Source organism: Carettochelys insculpta, chromosome 3 (assembly GCF_033958435.1).
Source record: "Carettochelys insculpta isolate YL-2023 chromosome 3, ASM3395843v1, whole genome shotgun sequence".
Classification (NCBI taxonomy): domain Eukaryota; kingdom Metazoa; phylum Chordata; order Testudines; family Carettochelyidae; genus Carettochelys; species Carettochelys insculpta.
The window spans coordinates 95,296,561-95,319,942 of NC_134139.1; the positions used below are offsets into that span (position 1 = coordinate 95,296,561).

General features: G+C 41.5%; 1 protein-coding gene across 3 annotated transcripts in view; it reads left to right on the forward strand.

The window, feature by feature from the left end:
• Window positions 1–236: 236 nt before the first annotated feature.
• LRP11 (LDL receptor related protein 11) overlaps window positions 237–23,382 on the forward strand; it is a 47,088-nt gene continuing 23,942 nt past the window's right edge. For 2 of the 3 annotated variants that reach the window (XM_074990395.1, XM_074990394.1), the window contains exons 1-5: window positions 237–896; window positions 8,098–8,255; window positions 14,864–15,005; window positions 18,143–18,268; window positions 20,860–21,066. In XM_074990395.1, coding sequence (XP_074846496.1) covers window positions 365–896; window positions 8,098–8,255; window positions 14,864–15,005; window positions 18,143–18,268; window positions 20,860–21,066 — 1,165 coding nt within the window. In that variant the 5' untranslated portion in view covers window positions 237–364. Of the gene's footprint in view, window positions 897–8,097; window positions 8,256–14,863; window positions 15,006–18,142; window positions 18,269–20,859; window positions 21,067–22,284; window positions 22,456–23,382 lie in introns of all 3 variants that reach the window. The other variant, XM_074990393.1, reaches the window with a different exon arrangement.

Below are 23,382 nucleotides of genomic sequence, written 5' to 3' on the forward strand. Positions count from 1 at the left end.
GCGTGGTAGGAACGACGCGGGAAGAGGCGGGGCGGGGAAGCCAGTGGGGCGGGGCATGATGTGGCCCCGCCCCTGGCGCGGCGGCTGTGCGGGGCTCCCGGAGCTGTCCGCGGGTGCTGGTGCTGAGCCGGGTCCGATTGATTCCGCTGCGTCCGGCTCCTCCCCGCGCATCCCGGGCGGGCCGGGCTGGGCCATGCCGCCGCCTCCTGCCACGGCCCCCGGGGAGCCCGCCCCAGCGCGCTAGGCAGCCCGCTGCCGCTCGGGCCCGGGCTCGGCCTCGGCCTCGGCCCCGGCCCCGGGCCTGCCCGCCGGCGGGTGACTGCGGCAGGCCGGCCCGCCTCGCCTCGCCTCGCCCCGCCCCGCCATGGCCTGGCGGCTGCTGCGGCTGCTGCTCGTGGCGGCGCTGTGCGGTCGGGCCCCGGGCGGGGAGGCGGCGGCGGCGCCGCTGGCCGAGCTGCGCTCGCAGATCTCGGGCGTGGAGTCGCTGCTGGAGGAGTTCCGCCGCCAGCTGCAGCCGGACGAGCCCGGCGGGGGCCGCTGCCGGGGCGGCGCCTTCTCGGCACGGCCGGACGCCATCATCCGCACCAAGGACTCGCTGGCGGCGGGCGCCACCTTCCTGCGGGCGCCGGCCGGCGAGGCGGGCTGGCGGCAGTGCCTGGAGGCCTGCTGCGCCGAGCCGCGCTGCTCGCTGGCCGTGGTGCAGCGGGCCCGGGGCCCGGGCGAGCCGGCGGGGCTAAGCTGCTACCTCTTCAACTGCACCTACCGCGGCCGCGCCGTCTGCCGCTTCGCCCCGCACCGAGGCTACAGCAGCTACAGCCTGGGGCCCGCCAACCCCACCCAGCAGCCCGGCCCCGGGCCCCGCGCCAGCCCGCTGCCCGCCCTCCCGGAGGCCGAAGGTAAGCGGGTGGCCGTGCTAGCGCCACCGCCCGGCGGGGATCGGAATTTAGGGCTGCTCTCACCCGGGGGCTGGGGCCTCAGGCGGCTGGAGGGTTTGGGGGATAGGCTGGGGGGCGGGGAGGGCGGACTGGAGGTGGCCCCTTGAGCTCCGCACAGTTTTAGGATTACAGCAGGTCTCAGCCCGCCCTCGTCCCCCCCCTCCCCCGTCAGCATCCTGGTGTGCGAGACCTGGGAGGAGAGCATGGCTCTGTCCCACAGAGTTTACCTTGGCAGCACTGTCTGGGCCTTGGCTGGCTGTCGACGGGGACAACAGGGCCAGAGGCTTTCCCCACAATTCCAGCTGTGGTTGTCTGATAAGCAGAGGGCTGGGCAGTCTGTTGGGAAGGGAGTGTGAAATAAAAGCTCCCAGGGCGGCTTTTTCTGTATTAGAATTCTCTCTCCGTTTATAAACAGGATTAAATAAACAGGGGACTCAGAGGAGGCTTGTTTTAAAAGTAAGGTGGTTAATAAATGAACAACCGGACTGCACGGAGCAACAGCAGAGTTCCTGGTGGTGGAGCTAACTGCTCCCCTTTTATTCTAATGATTTTATGGGGGATGTTGTTGTCTGTGCATCTGCGGTGGCTAATCATGCCAGTTTTGTGCCCTATGTCAAACAGTCTGATGGAGGGATCAGTCCACAGTGCCATTAGGGGGGCAGGGAGTGCTGTAGCCCCTGTCTGAAGTTTGAACCCTTGTATTTCATACTTGAGATCTGTTTAAAGCGCTTGCCCTAGCTATAGATGCAGCTCTTAACGGCAACAGCTTGTACTGCTCCTAGATTTCCATTTGGGGCAGAGAGTTTGTTTATAAACAGAGGGAGGCAGGATGATTAAGATAACAAATAGCTTGTCATTCAGATAGTTGAAGGATCCATACATGATAATGAAAATATTGCCAGGTACTCCACTTCCGAGATGGGGGGAAGAAGGGGGGAATAGTCTGCATTGGAACCAGTGCTGTTCAACTTACGATCAAATCATCTTAAAAGAGAGGTAAACAGTCAAGTGGCAAAATTAGCAGATGATACAAAATTACTCACGATAGTTAAATCCAGAGCTGACTGCAAAGAGTTATAAAGGGATCTCACAAAACTGGGTGATTGGGCAATACAGTGTTGTCATAGAAAATGTTGAAAATGCAAAATAATTAACATAGAAAATTATAATTCCATTCCCAACTGTACATACAAAATGATGGGTCTAAATTAGCTGGTAACAGTCAAGAAAGAAATCTTTGAATTATTGTGCAGAGGTCACTGAAAACACCTGCTTAATATGCAGTGTCAATCTAAAAAACTAACACTATTGGGAATCATTAGGAAAGGAATAATTAAGACAGAAAATGTCATGTTTTTTCTATATAAAGTTATGGCAAGCCCACATATTGAATACTGCATGCATACCTTGTTGCCCCTTCTGAAAGTGATATATTGGCTTTGGAAAAGGTACAGGGAAAGGCAACAGAAATAATTCAGGGTAAGGAACAGCTTCCATAGGAGATCTAGAAAAAAACTTGTCTGTCAACCCAATATTTGAGACTTGTTTTTTTCAGGAATCCTGACAGCTGAAGCAAAGCTCTTTGACTCATTGTTTAAACTTCTAAAAATGCTATCAGTTATTAGAAAATAATATTTCAGAGGACAATCCGTTTAGTTATTGTTTCATATCTTTTGATAGAGTTTAAATATTTCCTATACACAAGGAATTCAGTATGTTTATCCAAATAAACACTTAGGCCATGTCTATACTAACAAGTATTTTGGAAAATCAGGCCCTTTTTCAAAAGAACACACAGAACATCCACATACAAAATGTGCTTTTCATTCTAAATCGAAAGAAAGTGGCACTTCTTCTGGAAGCCCTCTTCTACTCCTGGATCAGGAATAGTGCCTGCTTTCAAAAGCTTCTTTCTAAAAAGCATGTGTAGGTGCTCTGCAGGCCCTTTTTTCGAAAGAGCAGTCCCCATAACACTGGATTTTTAAAATCCCTGGCCTTTTTCCAAAGACCATGGTGCGTGTGAACACTCTCTGTCAAAGGATGTTTCGATCCCCTTTTTTTGTGTGTGGACATGCTCTGTGGGAAGAGATCTTCTGGAAAATAATCTTTCGAAAGATTGCTGTAGTATAGGCGTGGCCTTAGTGTACACATGGTTGAGTAACATGACTTTTCAGTGACATGAAACACCTACTTAGTTGGTGTGAATGAAGTACACTCAGAAAATATTTAGGGCTGTATGTGCACTGTGCATCTTACAGGGGCAAAGCTGCATCACTACAATTTCTCCTAAAAAAAAAAAAAAAAAGGGCAGTCCAGTAGTACTTTAAAGACTAACAGAATAATTTATTAGGTGATAAGATTTCGAGGGACAGAACCACTTCTTCGGATCATAGCCATACCAGAAGAAGTGGGTCTGTCCCACGAAAGTTCATCACCTAATAAATTATTCTGTTAGTCTTTAAAGTGCTACTGGACTGCTTTTGTGTTTTGATAGTATATAGACTAGCACGGCTTTCTCTCTGTTACTATACAGTTTCTCCTGTGTAGCCTCCCTGTGCTGGCAGGAAAGATTCTCTTGCTGGTATAATTAATCCATGCCCACACTGATGCGCAAGCGCTCAGCCTACAGGAAACTCTGGTCAGGGATATGCTTTTTCATACCCCAAAATTTTGCCATCAAACATGCTAGTGTAAACACAGCCTAACACGGTTTGCCCAGTAGGACAGCCTCTTGGGGCAGAGACTTTGGCTCTGATTTTCCTGTTTGTTGTACCAGTTTTATGCCACAACAACTTGAGTGAAGCCAATGAATATTGAACAGTGAATGCTCCAAACTATAATTATTGTAGTTTTGTTATATAACTAACTTGTTTTAAATTTTTTCTATTAAAATCTGTCTACAGTCTTGCTAAAAAGGTAATTTTAATGCTTATCGCAATTTTAATGGCAATAATAAAAATAGGTAAATTTACTTCCATTTTATGCTCTTTGCCAGTTATGTTTTTATATTTTCTCCACACTAGGATGTCCAAATAAGAAGAATCTTAAACTCACTGACACAAAATCTTGTACAAGTAATGTCTGGCCTGTGTTTGCTCTCATGGGAAGAAGAGTGCTTTTGAAATCGGGGTTTACATGGCTAGTTTGCAATTTGAAAGCAGCATTTTCAGTGCTCCGGGTGGCGGCCATTGTGCGAATGAGGCACTGAATGGTCATATCAGCACGTCATTAGCATATTCGACCCGCTTCATTTATATGCCCCTTCCAAAAGGAAGGGGCATGTGTAGACGTAGCCTGAGAGAAAAATTAGACCTATGATACCTGATCTTTCTCACACCTTTTTTTTTCTCATGATTTTAGAACGAGGATAGGAATTTGTCTCTGGTCCAAACCTCTGAGGTGATCAGAGTCTAGGTTTTACCAATCTGCTTCTCTGTGGTTTGGCTGTGATCTCATAAATAGGATATAACTGCTTAGTGCAATTAAGTGGGAGTTGGAGCAGAGCTGTGAGGCAGAAAGGTCATTTATTCAGATGTCTGTCAGCCACAACATACACCATGGAAAAAAACCCTGAAGATTAAGTTATACTGAGCTCTAATATGATACTGTCCTTTCATTCTTGAATTAAATTGAAATATTCATCTGAAAGTTAATGTGAACATGAAAATGAAGCCATCTCTCTTACATGTCATGCAGTCACTGGCTTTAGGATAATGGGATTTACATTTCAAGATTTTTCCTCATTCTAGAATCACACTTTACCTCTTTCCGTTCTTTGCTGAGTTGTGAGTTCATAGCACATGAAATCTTATTTTACCTACTTTTTTATTTTCTTGAAATATATTTAAAAGATGATTTTAAAACATAGCATCTTTTATAATCCCAAAACATAGTGCTCTCTAACATTTCACTGTTAAATCCTTTGAGTAATTTTCAGTAATCTGAACCCAAGTTGTACTTATAATTCTGAGAACACCTGTTGGCAGATTTAGGTTTTTCAGTTCAGTGGTGTCCCTGGGGTAATTTCACTGAAGTCAGAAGACTTACACTAGGCTCTCTGTTTTCCCCTAGTACAATATCACAGTATATTAAGCTACAGATTCTCCATACTGTGTTGCTCCAGCTGAATGCTAATGTAACTCCATTGACCCGATGGTTTTATATTAAAATAGGACGAGTGTAATACAGTCTTGAATCTGAACCCTCAAGCCTTCTTACTGATATGTTAGAAAGAAAATAATATTCATTGGAAGAAGGGATTGCCCTTTTTGTCTTTGGTAGTACTATTATCTTTAAAACATTTCACATCTTAGGAAGGAAAAAGGACCCTGAATACCTGACCAGCAAGTTAAGTTTCTTCAGTGGTTCATGTTACTGATAAAAAGTAGGAAAATTAATATTCAGGGAAACTGACAGCTTTTAATAGAATGATCTTATTACAACAAAGCCTCCATTCAGATGCCATCCCAGTGCCACCTAACAGTTTTATTGGTGACGCTCCAAGTTTGTGAAAGAAACAGGAGAAAGGAGATCTGCTTAAATCTGCTGTTTTCTGTGGAAAAGGGAGTGGTGGTTTCCTAGACTGTAACTCCTTTTCCTGCAGTCAGACAGTTCTGCCGTTTGAGAATGTTAAATTATAAAATCAGCATAATAATATTGATGTTAAATTTAATAAAGGTTGAAAACAGAAGTTGAAATGAGCTCTATGAACTTGATTCTACTCTTCCTTGTGCGTTGGCATCATTTACAATTATGCAGTGTTAGTGTAAACTGCTATCAAATGAGAATCATGACATTTTGTATTCATTTTCCACAGGTCTAGATTGTGCCTGACTCTTCCTTGTTTTCAGTTGTTTGTTACTTTGACAATCTTAAGCCATTTGGGCTGAATTTTTTTGTGTTGTCTGTCTAACTCAGGCTGAGTTTATTTTGAAAAAGTCAGCAAAAATGGTTCAGCTGTTGTTGTGAATGAGATTAAGGAAAAATATGATTGCACTGTTTGTAAATGTTCAAAAATTCCTACAATTGTTTATTGTGTTCGTTCATTAGAGTAGGGATTTGGCACTTGGCACGAGGTTGCTTTGGTGTCAGGGATATGCTTTTCCTTGGCTTAATTTGGGTGGATTTTCAAAGTTACAGGCCTGTGAAAATTGTTTCCACACGCTCAGTACAGGTTGAATAGTAACAGTACCCTTTTAGTCTGTGTTCCAACAAAAGAAACAGCAGAAAAGTAGCACTTTAAAGCCCTAACATAGAATATTTGGAGAATTTTGATATCAACCTCTAACCAACCTGTACTGAAACAAAATAAAACAGAAGAAATGTAGCACTTTAAAGACTAACAAAATGAGTTATTCAGTGATGAGCTTTCGTGGGACAGACCCATTTCTTCAGATCCTGATGGAATAAATCATTTTGTTAGTCTTTAAAGTACTGCATTTCTGCTATTTTGTTTTGTTTTGGTACAGGTTGGTTAGAGGTTGACAGCAAAATTTTGTAAATATTCTATGTTTACAGAGCAGTGTTTCCCAAACTAATTTAGCCACAGAACGCTTTTGGGCTTGGAATGTATTTACGGAACACATACATGCTTGTCAAGGGTCGGGATGAACAGCTTCATACTGAAAAATTGCTGTGTTTAAGACTCAAAAGGTGATTTTAAAGAGCTAGGAGTTTTGATGTCTTGTATTTTACAAAGAACAAAAAATAACAAGACAAAATCATCCAAATGAACAACTAATGTCCTTCTGATAAGAGGAAGGTTAGCAGCCCTCTAATTAAGTACAAAAATTAAAAATTAGTATAAACCCAAAAATCAATATTAAAGGCAAAAGAGGGATGGTTAGTGTTGTTCTTTTGTACAAAAATAGAAAGGACAGTATTGCTCAAAAAAGGACTGTCCTTCCTTAAAGCTTAAACATTTTTATGAAAAAGAAATGCAAAACAAATTAGGTTTGGAAAAATGTTTTTAAATTTTGTGCTTTTATAAATTTGTTATTTTTACAGAAAACTACTGGAAAAGATAAGTAACATTTGACAGTTTTTTTTTAATAGAAAGAGTGCTTCTGCATATTCTGAGCACAAATCCTCTTAATATTAGGAACAGTGCTGGAGAGTTGGATCCTCATATCAGATGCAGCATCAAGTGATTTCTCTGAACACGACATGTGCCGAAACAATCCAAATCGATTTCTGTTTCAGCATGAGTCAAATAACTATACTATTATGAATGTGTTGCATATATTAATATGCCTACAATCTAAATACTATTCAAATATCTTAATATTTTCAATACATAATTGCATATTTAATATTTTAGAAGGAAAATATCGCTAGCATCAAATTTTTTTTCACGGAACGGTAGGGCATCAGTTTACTTTGTAAGTGCTGTATTAAAAGCTTGTGTGTGCATGTGGGACAGAGAATTAATTAAAGCTTTGCTTTTGGAGAACTTCCATGGATATTTTTTTCCTTCAGCGTGTGTTCTGAATTTGGAGTGTTTGCAATCATAAACTTCCAACAGAGCATGTTCAAATAATAGACATGAGGGTACTAAACTGATTTAATTCTGACCAAGCACAGGAACTCATTATGAAGGACAGAAAACACAATGGCTATGTCTACACTAACCCCAAACTTCGGATTTTGAAGTTTACTAATGAAGCGCTGAAATATTCAGCACCTCATTAGCACGTGGGCGGCCACAGCACTTCGAAATTGACATGGCTTGCCTCCGCATGGCTCGTCCAGACGGGGCTCCTTTTCGAAAGGACCCCACCTACTTTGAAGTCCCCTTATTCCTGTGAGCAGATGGGAATAAGGGGACTTCGAAGTAGCTGGGGTCCTTTTGAAAAGAAGCCCCGTCGGGACGAGCCGCGTCAGTTTTGAAGTGCCACGGCCGCCTGCATGCTAATGAAGCGCTGAATATGTATTTCAGCATTTCATTAGTAAACTTCAAAATGGCCATTTGCATGGCCATTTCGAAGTTTGGGGCTAGTGTAAACACGGCCAATATGTGCTGAAAGCTTTTTTTATGTCTTTTTCAAATAAGAGAAAAGTAGAGTGATAATTCAATGTCCTACGCAGAATGTTTATTTTTGAGTTAGATATGAACAATTCTGTTTCCTTTGATGAATAACTAAACTCTTTTGTTATTTTAAAGAAAACGACCAGCCACCACACAGCAAGGCAGGAGAAGATATTGTGTTGCAGTCACCAGTAGACTGGGTGATTTTGGATGGCCGAGAAAGCTTAGATGACCATGGAATCATACAATATGAGTGGACTTTGCTGCAAGGTGACTCATCGGTTGATATAAAGGTACATAGAACATTACATGCAAAGATGAGTTATTTGGCTAATAATTGTATTTAATTCAGTTGTAAATGTAAATGTTTAATGTCAGTCTATTCACACTCATGTTATTTGTGATCAAGTTAGGATCAGAGGTGAAAGTGGGAGAATGCACCCTTGTGCGCAACATTGGCAAGAACTGGCTGAGCTGCAGCAAAACTGGCAGGGGGCTATTTAAAGAGGTGGCAGGACCCAAGTTGCAATAGGACAGTACTTGTAAGAAATTTTAAATTGCTTTTGCCCAAGGGGACACTACACAAATTTGTTCATTTTCAAAGTAGATTTTTTTGTTTGTATAAATCTTCCAAAACTATGAGTCATGACTTAACCTTTCATGCATGTACCTAGTCCAGAGTATTACTAAGTATTCGTTACTGTATGATGATGCTTAATTGTCACCACTGGGAATATTCAAGAAGTTTTTTTCATAACAGACTTATGGTACAGAGCACCTTCTGCAAAGTGTGATGTGCTTAACATGTTTGGTATGTGGGATTGGTGAGTAGATAACTGGTGTCAAAGTAAAAAAGATATTCCACATTTTGTACAACTTGTCCCTTTGTACGTGTTTTATTAATTTTTGGGGTACTTGTCATTTTTGTAACTATAAGATGTCCTTTTATGTTTCAATGCCTAGCTGAAACTTTGGGTACTCTAGGCAATTTATAAAAGCATAAACAAACAAACCTTCAGATTGAAAATTTAACACACATTTTGGAAAGTCCATTTTTGCAGTCACAATTAGTGAAGTATCCTATAGATTACATGCTATTTTTTATTATTTAAATTACTAAAGAGGCATTGTGCCAAAAATACTTTATGTGAGGCCTGATTTTTAGTGTCACTGTGATATACCCGTGTCACTCTAGGCCTCGCTGGCATGTTACATAAACCTGTATTTCCTTTTCTGTGGGGAAATTTTAAAGTGTTTTTTGAAATCTTGATATTTTTCTTTATTCACTAAGTTTTTATAATTGAAAGTCCTTTAAATTTGAATGGCCTTTGACTCTTGAGTCCTCATAAACATGGCAGGCATAAAAATTGAATTTCAATGACAGTATGTGGGGAGTTAGGTACACTACACTAATAGTTAACTGGACTTGTGTGCATAACCCCTTGCCAAGATTACAATTCAGCTGCAGCTATTCAAAAACATTCTAATTCATTCCTCAAATATTTGCCGTGCTTATCTAAATATGTTTTCCTTTAGAACTATGTAACATTAGCTATTTTTACTAGTGGTCAGTTAGCTAGTTAACTGTTAGTGCTATGTAAACAAAAATTTAAGGTGTTTGTAACTAATATCTCTTTCCTTCTTGATGTTGTGCTAATCACTTTCATTACAGCATTGCTGTACATTTTGTTGAGCAGTTTCAGTACAGGTTCTCTTAAGGTGTGCCTACTCTTCAGCTGGGAGTGCACCTCACAGATCAGGAGGAGAGCTTTGTGCTAGCTTTGCTTTAGCTAGTACATTAAAAATAGGTGTGGATGTTGTGATATGAGCCACCGCGAGCATAGTCTAGCTCTGAAATTCAGGTTCTCTTTCTCACATTATCTGCCTCTGGGGACATCTACGTTTGGAGGTGGCGGTGTAATTTCCAGATCAGGCAGACATACTTGTACTAGCTCTGACTGAGCTAAAGCTAAACATAGAAGTGTAGCTGAAGGCAGGCAGGATGAGCTAAACCAGGGTCTGCAATCTGTGGCTCCAGAGCTGTGTGTGGCTCTTTAAGGACTTCTTTGTTGCTCCTGATGCTATAATTGCAAAGTTTAAAAAAAAAAAAAAAAAAAAGCCTCCTGATGGTTTTCAATAAATGGTGAACGTCTAAAAGCCCAAAAGTGAACAACAGATCCAAATAGCAAATGAAATGTAATCTTGAAAGGTTGCATAACTCCCCCAGGGTCCTCCACAGAGGGAGAGCGTTCGGGAGGGCAAGTCAGGAACACAGTAGTACAAACACACACTTAAAGGAAATAGAACATGTAAAAAGTTTGTGAATGTCCTCCAGTAAGCGTGTATCGCATTATAAATCATCGTGTGTGTACTGTTCTTAAAATAGGTTTACAAAAAGTACAGTTAAGGAACAGTCTCCTATTCACATGCATTGCAGCTCTTGAATTATTGATGTTTTTCTCCAGATTTAAAAAAATTATTCTTCTTGCTATTTTGGTTGCCGACCTCTGAGCTAGGCACGTGAAGTGCAGTCCTCCCTGGGACCTTAAGTACCTGGGGTGGCTGACTACTATTTTTAGCAGACTTAGTGGATCAGAGATGGTGTGGGAGTGTCTACCTGAGGTGAAAATCGCAGCTATGGGTCAAAGTGTAGATGTACCTTTAGTAGAGCTTCCACTGGCTTGCCGTTATCCACCTATCACACTGTTGCAGTAGGCAGTGTGGACATATTTTAACAGGATTTTAACCTTGTTCCTTAACTCAGTTAAAACCTTGAGGTTAAGGTTAAGATTAAAATTCCTTTTCCTCTACAATTTCCAGTTGTGTTGTAAATGTATTATGAGACCTATTCAATCAAGTGTTAGTCTGGCTACAGAACACAGATAAACATCCTTTCTACCTGCAATGAAATTCCACTGCCAGATCCTGATGTGGATAGAAGCCTTGGAAATTATTTTGTAAATGCATTACTTATTGTATTTTGTGTTTACATACACTTTGAAGCACTAATGTTAATTGAAGAACAACGGGTCAGACTCTGGAGGCAGCAGATGTGCAGAAATTTCAGGTCGGGGCGATATATGCAAAGGTGGCTTAAAGCTTACATTTGCACTCCACTGGTGCTGGCTGTGCTCAGGGCAAGATCACTGCGCAGAGCTACACCAGCTGCGAATGGCTCCAGGAGGCTAAACCACAGCCAGTTGTCAGTATGGTGCACGGATGTTCCTTCCAACTGTCCTTTTATCTCTGATTACATCACTTTTTCTGTAAGGAGGGCATGTATATCAAATTTGCATCATTGGAGTTTCCCCTTGTGTTGACTAACTTAGTGTTATTGAGAACTAGCTGTGACTAGTCTACTTCTGTATAATAACTGTGGTGTTTTCTTGGGAAAGACTGACAGCTGTGGGCTTGGGAGGAGGCTTGGCAAATGTTTAATAATTATTATGGTTCTTCAGCTGCAGACACCTACTGCTCAAACAAATGACTCACGTAAGGAACAACTACTTGTTAAAAACAGTGGGAACAAGATTTTGTGAAACCCAGTCTAACTAATGACCAGTAATACAAACCATTTTTTCTGATGGGGGGAAAAAGAGAAAATCACCAGCTCCAACCCCAGGCAGCGTGTAGCTGCCATGGGGAGTGAGGAACAGTTGGTGTGGACACAGGGCTGCTCCCGAGGTGGGCAGGAAGGCAGCAAGTAGAAGTTGCCAGCCCGCGACAGACCCAGCTTTTCAGCAAATGCGTTGGCTGTCTGGGGAGAAGCAGCAGCATATGCGCTTCCTGAGACCCCAGACCTGGCATGCAGCTGTAGGATTTCCCCCCAACACTGCAGGAAGCTGCAGCTACCTCCATTTTTGCAGGAGGTAATGTCAGTGTGGGCTCTTCCTTGGGGAGGGAGGATTGACGGGGCAGCTAGGCTGCCTCATGCCCCCTTGGAATTTCTTCACATTCCCCCTGTGGGGACATGCCTTCCAGTTTGGGAACCTATGGTGTAGCCACTAGGATGGTTATTTCGAAATAAAGGCTGTTATTTCAAAATAACTTTGCTGTGCAGACCTGCCCATCGTGTGAGTGAAAAAAGCAGGCTTCTGAAATTTAAAGAAATCTTGAGGGTGTTGATAGCTCAAAGAATTTGTAACAGGAAGTTAAAGCTTTTCACCTGTGGTTCTCCAGTATGAATTTAGCCCAGAACATTAATGACCAAAAGTCACTCATCTGATGAATCTCTTTATGAAAGCGTTGGTAGCTTCAGAGGAGCTCCATGGGGGATTTGTAGCCACATTGCAAAATGCACTATCTGAGATGACAGTAACTAGAGTCTTTGCTGGTAGTCTTAACAGAATGCAGGGACTGACCCAGCATGAAAATAAGACTGTCCTTAGAGTTGTCTTTTCTGTTCATGAGTGTTGTGAACAGGAGGGGAAGCTTGTATTACTTCTGCTCTCACTGCACATGTTCAGAAAGAAATAGAAAATCTCCAAGGCTAAAAATGAGAATGGTCAAGGGAGTATGACCTGTAGTACTGGCCCTGTGCTTTTAGTACAAGTTGAAGCTCTCTCATCCGGCAACATCCATAATCTGGCATGATTTTAGTTAGCTAGATGGCCACTTATCTTGGGTGTGGCCAAGTTTCCTGTGGCACCATAAAATTTGTTTCCAGCCACCAATCCTGGCTCTCAGTGTCCTGTGCTGTTATTTAGCTGTAATTTATCCCTGTATGTCATCTAAGAGCCCAGTAACCAGTAAGTGTTGGTAATGCTGCTAGACAATATTGACCTCCAGTGGTTCAGAAAATCCTCTCTGGTGCTGAGGGTGCCAAATTAGAGAGGTTTAACTAGCAGGCTATGTCTACACTGCAGTGATCTTTCAAAAGGACTCCTTCTGGAATATCTCTTACAAAAGAACTTCTTTTGAAAGTGTGTGTCCATACATAAAAAAGCAGATCAAAAGAATGATCTGCCCTTTCTAAAGAGAGTGTCCACAGAACCTCCCCTCAGAAGAAGAGGCCAGGGATTGAAAAATCGGTGTCATGCAGGCTGCTCTTTTGAAAAAAAAGGGCCCACAGAGTATCTAAACCTGTTTTCTTTCAAAAGAAGGCGCTCTTCCTGAAATGGGGTGTGGATGAGCACTTCTGAGAGGAGTGTCACATTCTTTCAATTGAATTTTGAAAGCATGCATTTTGTGTGTAGACGCTCCACTGGATATTTTGAAAGAGCCCCTTCTTTTGAAAAATATTTCAAAAGAACTTGCTAGTGTACAGGCAGCTGTACTGTTTTGTCCTATTTCTTCAAAATAAGACCACTAGTTCAGTATGTAGCATTGTTAGAAAAAATTAGCTTAAACAGGAAATCTAGTAGAATTTTAGGACACAAATATAGGGCAATTTTATGAAGGCAGAAAGCTGAATTCTAATGGGATAAAACATTTATGAGTAGCATGAAAGCATTATCTGGAAGAAGTTTCAGGGGAATTACGAAAATCATTAGATTATCAGTTGCACAAATTTTATGGCCTAATGAAAATGTGCATTCTTTAAGCTGCTGCCTCTTGCCAAATCTTGGTTTATTAACAGCTATTTTTGTAACCAAAATGAGCTATTTTAATTGCTGTGTTACTGCTCATATTGTTCCTCAGAGAGCAGCCAGATTATCACACTCATATGACAGCTGTACATGAGAAGAAAGAATATGTTTTGTTTTTGTTTTGGGGTTTTTTGATGAATAGTGCTAAATTCACTGGAAGACAACTTGGTGGTTCTGAATTTTTTAAAATGGTCTTTAAAACAAAAATTAAGAATTATTGAGAAACCCAGGAAAGTCTCTTAGGAAATTTTAAATTTTATCTTCTCTCAGTAGAACACAAATTTGTGAATTAAATTGTATTTCATTCTAACATAATTCAGTGTTTCATTTATTAGAAAAGTGGTTTCGTGGTGGGAGAAGGAAAGCCATTTACCATCAAAATTACTTGTCTTACAGGAATGTATATTGTATGCAGAGATTATTTTAATATTTAATATATCGTCTTAATGTAGGTGGGAGATATAGCACTCCCTACTATTCATGTTGCCCACACTTTTCACTATTAAATGTAGTTTTCAGATGCTTATACATTTTGCCAGATTTTACCAGTTTGGTCTCACAGTTTTCATACCACATGCCTACCTCAAACTGACTCTTTCTGGAATAACGATGTAAAGAATAAAGCAAATTTTGTGTCATAAAAATCAGTCTTCAGGCTTACCAGGTATTCCCCTGACCACATCAAACAATTGCTAGCTACACATTAATATTAGCTTACTTTTCTGGGAGGTTTAGATAGCCTCTATACACTCTTTCTTTTAGGTGTCACTGCATATTGTGAGACAAATGTAGGCTACAGATGTAGTTTGGGAAGCTCTTTCTAAAATGTACATTAGCAGCATTAAGCTCTTTAAATATTCTGGACCAGTTGTCTAGCCAAATTGAAGCTACACATATTTTACAGTTGAAGGATGAGGTAATATAAGCTTCCAAATTGGATTTCATCCATCATTCTAGGAGATACTTTAGATGTTCACATAGCTTTCAGTTTTCTTGACATCCACAGCTGCAACACCTGATAACTGAGCATAGAGAATTTCTACTAAGACTAGTGCATGAAAGCTAAACGCTTGGCATTTTCAAGTAGAAGGCATCAGCTGTTCTAAATGTTATGAGTTAGCTATGTTTGATTGATCTGGCCTGACTTGAAAGAGAAATATTTATTCTCCTTGAGAAGCAACATACAGAAATGTTTCAACTATTTGTAGAAATTTATGACTGGTCTGATCTTGTTAATGTATCTGTGTCAGGTAATGGTACAGGAGGACTAACATTTCAAAAAAACAACTTTCTGGATCTTGTCTTTTGCTCAGGTGCCACAGCCAGGAACATTGAAGCTCTCTCATTTGAAAGAAGATGTATACATTTTCCAGCTGACTGTGACAGACACTATTGGTCAAAAGAGCTCAGACAACATCTCTGTGACCATTCTTCCAATGGTTCACTCTGCATTAGGTGAGAAAATGGGTGAAATCACTGGCTACTGGTGACTGCTACTAGCTGGCATATCTAAAAAGTCTCTTGGGATAGATGGGAATGCACATTTATAACATAATGTTATTTTGTATTTAATAATCACTTTCTTTTTGTATTTCTATTTAAAATGGGGAAAGGGTTAAAAACTTTTGGAACAGGGAAAGAAAGCCATTCTACTACCTGTTCGATTAATTAATCTCTTCATTGCAGATGAACCTGCAGGGAAGGGCAAGCAAAACCTAGCTTCAGTATTGCCATATACGTCAGACATGTGATGTACATTTAATGCATGATCACTAGAACGGGCAGGGCTTATGCTTTAGTGAAAGACCTCTAAGAAGCAATTAACAAGTGTAAGATCTGCCGACTGAGGATGATAAAAAATTCTTTGTGAATTGCTAGTCAAACTAAAGCAGGTTTGGTTTGGTTCTTTTAAATGCCTTTAAACTTCTACTGAAATGTTTACAACCCAGTTATTGCAACATTGTGCTACAGCATGAATGGAAACTGAAATTGGCTAAAAAGTGGCTATGTATTTTCAAGTCCTGAACCTGAGACTGGGGAAGAGGGAGCAAGTGGAATGAATGATGAGCAGAACATTAATTCTTGAAGTTCTCATTTTTAGTAAAAGTCTTGTTCTATGTGAAGGAAATTTGCATCTGTGTAACTACAATTAAGGTGCAAAGCTGGACTTACATTGGTAGAGCATACTTTGAGTGTTACCAGAATAAGCTGTACCAATGTAGCACTTTACTTTGGGTGTTTGATTGGAACTCTGCTGACAGTGATGTGGTTACACTAGCAGATTTCCTTAATGCAAGCAGAGAGTCTACGGCAGGGATGAGCAAAGTTTTTACGTTGGGCCCCACTTTTCGTCCCTGCAATTAGTAGGGCCCCTCCAACCTGTGTAATGTAATCCAAATCAATGGAAATTTCAGTTATGTTCATATGAGAAATAACCCACCTTTCAGCATGTGTAAGAAAATAAGTATGTAGAGTGTGAAAACTTTATTAATTGGTGTATAAATGTGAATACACATACACTAAAAGTTACATATTTAAACATTTTTAATTAGATATATGAGCCTGAGACCCAGCAGCTGTGCCCACTCCCTTGACAAAATTTCACACCCCGCTGAGGGGGGCTCGCACCTCACTTTGTTCATCCTAGGTCTATGGTGATTTTAGCATGAAACACTGTAAAATATGTTATTTCCTGGCATGTTTTTTAGCTGACTGTATATCGTGCCAAATTTTCCCTGTAGCTTTGTTATGGAGTACTGCAGTGTAATAAATGTTAGTTTGAGTTGTTCCTGTGGACTGGTCTGCTCTTCTAGTCTTAATCAAACGCTGGAGTTGATAGCATTTTACAAACCAAAGAAACATGCCAGCATTGGGAGTACTTTTTCAGAAGTGATTTGTAAACATTTGAAAATTACAATATCAAAATGTGTTGCAGGAGAGCCTTTAGTATTTAACAGCAATGCTGAAGTGCCCAGAGAGACATTCTCTTTACCAGATTAATCTAAATATCGAGGAAGGCAGCAATCCAATGCTTTCCAGTAAAGGTCATTTGCACTATCATTGGCTCTAGGCTGCTCATATACATTCTACACTTGAAATTACTGGAGCTACTGATATGAATAAAGCATGCAGGATATGTCCTTCATTAGTCCTTTGATCAGGTTTGACAAAATGCAACACGAAGGAAAGCAGGCAGCTCTCAAACCAAAATTAGAATACGTGTGTGTGCACGTGTAAAATAATGTACATTCATAGACAGGAAATAGGTAGCCAATTATGAAAGTGATTCCCACCATTCAGAGTAGCTGTGCAGAGCCAAGAGGAAGAAAGCCAACTGCTGACTTTTCTAGCCAATTTGGTGCTCCCTCTGCTGTTTGAGTGCAGAACGGCTCAGAAGCAGCTTAAAACATCTTGGCTGTGGCCACACTTAGCCAAAACTTTGAAATGGCCATGCAAATGGCCATTTTGACGATTACTAATCAGGTGCTGAATTGAATATTCAGTGCCTCATTAGCACTAGCACACTTCCGGCTGCGGCACTTCGAAAGCGCTGCTTTTGACTGTGCGGCTCAGCGCGGCTGCACCGGGGTCCTTTTCAAAAGGACCCTGCAGATTTAGAAATCCGCTTATTCCCCTCTGCTGACAGGACTAAGGGGATTTCGAAATGTGCGGGGTCCTTTCGAAAAGGACCCCCCCCATGTAGCTCTGCTGAGCCACAGGCATTCGAAAGCGGCACTTTCTAAGCGCTGCGGCCGGAAGCGTCCTAATGCTAACGAGGCACTGAATATTCAATTCAGCGCCTCATTAGTAATCTATGAAATGGCCATGCAAATGACCATTTAGAAGTTTTGGCCAAGTGTGGTCACAGCCCTTCTGAATAACAGCAGCACTAGCTAGCCCCAAGTCTGCCTCTGTATTTTTTCAGTTAGAAAGTGTCCCAGACTGGCTCACTGAAAGGAGCAGAAGTGCAGAGCAGGATAAAGAGAGTCAGGGGAGGCTGAAGCTTCCCCCTCCCCTAATTTGTATCAGGGCTGCTTGCTCTTCCCCTTCCTGTCCCTGTGAGGGAGCAAGAGAAAAGTGCACAGCTCTTTGCAGCAAACTATGCAATTTCCCCTTGCTTCCTGATGGAAAGGGAGCAGAGAAAAGCAGCATCCTGTACAAATCTGGGGCTGGGGGAGCTTCTCCCCCCTCCCCCCCGATAGGGCCCCGTGAGGCAGAGCTTGGGGATGGAGCAGTCCCAGTTGGAGGTTGGGCACATGCTCCCAGCTGGCCCTTTCACCTGCAGCAGCCTGCAGGAAGCCCGGGGAGCTGGGCTGGCAGTGTGCTGCACCTCCTGCTGCAGCTGAGCTCCCCAGCTGGCCAGCTCTTTGTTACTAGGAGTGGTGCTCAGGAGCACTGACTTCCTTTCACCTCTGGTCAACGTGTTGAACCTGGAACTGCTGCTTCAGTCTCCTTTTTGTGCAGCATTTTATTTTACCTGTTGTGTTTCTTGCGCTTTGCTGTGACATTAAAATATTAACACCTCTTTACGTTTGGTAGCTTGTATTTCGGCTTCTGTCCCTTCTTTTAATTTGAGAATTGTTCTACCACAGGCTGTGCAGGAGTGTGTTCTCGCTACCAATTTATCTGTGATGATGGCTGCTGCATTGACATCACATTTGCGTGTGATGGAGTGGAGCAATGCCCTGATGGATCTGATGAAGCTTTCTGTCATAACTGTGAGTGCACGGCCCATTGGTTTTTCTCTGGGAAGCAGTGGTTGAGGATTTTGATAAGAAATGCAATAAAGTGCTCATTTTGTGCACCCTCAGCTCTTTCTAACCGGCAGTAGAGTAATAACTTTATAATTGTTGAAGATTCCAGACTAACTAATATTAAATAGCTCTGAGCAAAACATTTGAAAGATCAGTTCTTTCTTGCCTTTCATACCAATGCCAGAGTTCTTATTGTCACCTGAAGGAATAGCCAAGAGTAGGGATCTGCAACTGAAATAGTGAGAAGAGCCATTTTTCCAAAGTCAGTTACAAAATCAGTACTTCAAGAGCCGCAGTGCACGTGAATACGAGACAGTCCTTAGTGAATAACGTCCAACTGTACTTTTTGTCACCCCTATTTGAAGACCAGCGCGCACACAATGATTTGTACCAGTTAGAAAGTTGTTACCCCCATCTCCAGGCTTTACCCACCTCAGGCCCCAAATCCACTCCTCTATCCCCAAGCTTTAACTCCTGTCTCACAACCCCACCCCCAATCTCCAGGTTTAACCCCTTCAGGCCCAAACCGTCCCCACCCCCACCCCTAGGTTTTACCTGCCTTGGCTGAGGAGTTCCGCGTGCTCCTGCTGTTCCTCCACTGCCACCACCTCCCCTCCACTGCTCCCTCTCTGCCACCTCCTTCTTAGTGCAGCTGCACAGCTCTGGCAGGGGCAGGCTCAGCTGCCCCTCCCTCCCAGCACTGCTGGGAGCTGACTTCCCCCACGTGGAGCATGTGGGCAGCTCTCTGCCCTGCCGGCTTCCTCTTCTGGGGCTCCCTGCCCTGCTGGCTTCCCCACTGCCGCAGCTGACTGCTCAGCAGCTGCGGAGGCTGCTGCCACTTAAGCAAAAAAGCCTAAATTACATTTTAACTGCAGGCATTGTTTAGGCAGCAGCAGCCTCTAGAGCCACAAGAGGAGTCAGTGGCAGCAGTGCTCAGAGCCGCAAGTGGCTCTTTAAAGAGCCTCATGTGACTCTGGAGCCACAGGTTGCCGACACCTAGCTGATAGCATCTTCATCAGCTAACACAAAATACATCGCGAAAGTTGTACACTTTTCAAAAATTTTGGGATATTTGAAAAGGAACTGTTATGGGTTCCAGCCTGTTCCACAGCGCCTTGTAAACTGAATTGGGGGATGCAAGATAATGCCACTCAAACAACTTTGACTTTATACTTTTCTTTTGTTCTGCAGTGGGAATTTACTGTAAGGCGCACTCTCTTCATTGTTTATTAGAACATAGTTAAGAATGAGAAATGAATATAGTTCCCTGGTACATTAAAATGTCAGTTCTATCCTCTCTGAGGCTATGGCCACCCAGCAAATTATTTTGAGGTAGCAGCCACTATTTTGAAATAACATTGCAAGCATCTGCACTACGCACACACTATTTTGTAATAAATTCATATTGTTTCCAATTTTGTAAACTTCAGTGCAGGAGGAGTAACACGTATTTCAAAATAAGCCATAATGGTGCTCATTGGCACTATTTTGAAATAGGCAATGTGTGTCTGGACGTGGTGTTTTGAAATAGATGGATGCTATTTTCAAAAGCATTCTTGTGTGTAACTGTGTTATTTCAAAATAAGCTGTTTCAGAACAGCTATTCCAGAATGAATTATTTCGAAATAATGCTGCTGTATAGATGTAGCCTGAGTTTCGTGTAGTGGCGGAGGAAAGTGTTTTATTAATTGTATGGGAATGATTGCATCTTCCCTCCAATGGGTATCTGAAGGAAATGTGATCCAGTAGTTAGATGCAAGCCTGGGATTCTGGAAACATGGGTTCAAGTCACTACTCTGCCACAGATTGTGTGTATGACAGAGGGGCAGGTCACTTTCCAAATGCCTCAGTTCCTCCCTCTGTAAATGGGGCTAGTACCAGTGGGGTACTCAGATACTGTGGTAATTGGGACGGTATAAGATTGACTGAATGTTGTGGTTCTAGATACTACTTCAGAGATCTGCTACCCATTTTGTGAAATAATTAGAGGTTAAATATGGGATGCTGGTAGTTTTAAACTGCTATATTCTTAATCCATGTAGTACAATAAAGTGAAAAAGCATGGTCATTGAATGTAGGTTATTCTAGTTTCGTTTTTTATATTTATATTACTTCACGGGGCAACTGGTGGGATTTTTTCTTAGTCAAGGAGAATTCTGCAAAAAAATGTAGGCTAGCAGAGAATCCTAAATCCAAAGAATTGGTTATCGTTGATAGCAGATTTGCTGCAGTAATGATAATGGCAATATTAGGAAAAGCCTCATTTGATTCATTGCTGTAGCTATACATTGTTCATCCTGAGCTGTCACTTTTAAGCCCAGAACTCTTTTCAACGGATTACCTAGTGGCAGCTGTTGATCTAAATCCTCTGAGAGTAACCGAAAATTTAGAGCCAACATTTCGGGAGTCAAAGAAAAACTGCCACATAGTAGAAGTCTGAATGCTGAGTGGTATGAGTGTCTTATAAACATGTTAAAACCATCTCATGCCCAATTTTGCTGTCTTTACTGTCCATTTAATCCATTTAATTATTGTTTTTATTTCCATTAATTCAGTCAGCCTTGGTCGAAAGTCAGTAACTCATGCTGCTATCAGCACTGCCCAACAAAGGACCATAGGACTGGCTAAAGATGAAGACAGTTCTGTGGAAAACACCCAGAAAACCACTATACGAAATCAACCACTGCTTTCGCTTGATGCAGACAAATCTAACCAATCACTCTCTCAGGGACCAAAGAAACAAGTCAGTGGATTGATACCAGGTAAGATTAAAAGAAGAAATAGTTTGTTACTCCATCTTTATTAATCAAAAAAGCACCTTTTATTGTAGATGGCACCTAGTCAAAAGTAAAATCTTGCAAATATTGGTGATGCGGGGGGCGGAAATTGTAGTGGATTAATAATTATATCTAAAATATTACCTTTAAAGTTTGCCAGGCACCATTTCTAGTAGCTGGTTTAAAAAAAAATCCAAATTGTTAGAAATGCAGTCCAACCAGTTTAGAGGCAAACAGTACAAAACACTCCAAGAGAACAAATATGGAAAACTTCTGCTGTGGGCTTTTGTTGTTAGTTATTTATGTAGAGCAACATCAGCATGGCTGTCAGTTTACAGATACATGGGGAAATAGCTTCAGTGGGACTTCATATGTAGGAAGGTACCACTCAATAGCTACATCTACACTAGAGACTTTTGTAGACAAATCTGGGGTTTTGTAGACAAAACTTGTGGCACATCAACACACAAAATACATTTTGTTAACAAAATGTCAACAAAAAAGCTGTGTAGAGGCTCTGGGAGTCTTATTGTCAACACAGTGGATCAAAAGATCGATCTGCTTTTATGTGTAGATGTGATCTGTTGATAGAAGTTTTGTCGGAACATCTCTTCCGACAGTAACTCCTGTAGACAGATGCTTCTAGTGTAGACATAGCCACTGTGAGTAAGGGTGACACTCTCTGACCCAATGTGAACTGATGAAGGAAATATTGTACGGTATGGTCACTTCCCTTTTTAGAACTTCACTTTTAAGGGTGTGACTAACATATCAACATAGAGAAGGATCAGTGTCTGATATAGCACAGTTCGTGCAACACCTCTGTATTTCTGTCAGTGAAGACCAACCCCGCCCTCCAAAATACCACATGCTATTGCCTTAGTAGGGAAAGAGGGTTTTGTGAAATAGACGTAGAAAAAGATCATCGCAGTTGGAAGTTTATAGAACAAAAGTTAGAGAAGCTGCAGTGAAACTGGACCTTTCAATGCAGTCAAAGCATTGGCAGTTCCTTTGCCAGGAAGCTGAAACAATCCAACAGAGTCAACAAATGAGCTGAACGAGATCCTTTTATTAAACGGTAAGTTAGAAGTACATGGAGTACAAGACCCTCACATTTTAATGAGTTTTTAATGGTTAGGTGTGCATTTAGCTTCCAGAGATGCAGCTGATTAGAAATATGGTGTTGTTTTCTTGTTGCAACAGAGCAATGCTTAGTGCCCCCTGCTGCCGGCCCTTGTAAAGGGCATTTCCCTCGCTGGCACTTTGATGTTTCTTCAGGCACTTGCCTACATTTCATCTATGGTGGCTGCAAAGGGAATGAAAACAACTTCCTTCAAGAATCTGACTGCCTCAGTGAATGTGTAAAAATTCATGGTAAAAATTATCTCCATTGGGAAGAAGGGAATACATCATTCGTCTGTATGTGCTTCAGCAGTGTAAAATGAACTTGGCAACAAAGGCTTTTCAGAGGAGTAAATTAAGATTTGCTATTCTGTCTGAAGTCCTTTTACCTCTTGTAGTTATTACTAACACCTAAAATTATAACTGAAAGATAGAGGAAAATGGAATGGTAGCTTTTATCCAGTTTGTTTCCTTTTTTGCTAATGTCTACATTTCTGTATAGAAAGTGTCAGCGTTTATCTCTGCCAACTCAGTTTCATGATCAGCTTCCCCTGTTAGCATGCGCCTTACAAATGCAAAGTGAGGAAATTCAGAAACATTTCTAAAAATGGGAAACATTATAAAACCACGGAAGTTGGTATGAGGAATTAGACAGGAATAGCACCTGAAATACTTTTAACTCCTTTTTTTTTTTAAATGGACAAGATTTCTAGCTGACTGTCACTTAATTCTTATGCTTTTATCTTTATTTTATTAGAAGTTTCAATTGCAATTTAAACTAACTTCAGTAAAAGTTAATAATTTCCTTGTAGAATAGAATTTCCCTGATCCACTAAACTGGTATTTTTAACCAAAACAGTGGGAATCTCCACCCATATCTCAGCGATGTTATAATAGCTTAAATTTAAAAAACTTAATCACTCTCAGAACATGTGCTACAATATATTTCATAGTCTGCTAACATAAGAGTAACAATTAACTAAATATCACAGGGGTAGCCGAGTTAGTCTGTATAATCAAAAACAACAAGAAGTCCTGTGTTACCTTATAAACTTATGAAAATGATTGAAACCAAGTGTACTTTGTGTTAATGTACTTGTCAATTATCAGGGATTAAGCAAATAAATGTACTGTTGAAGGGTTAAGAGTAACAGTGATCCTGATGAGCACTCATGCACA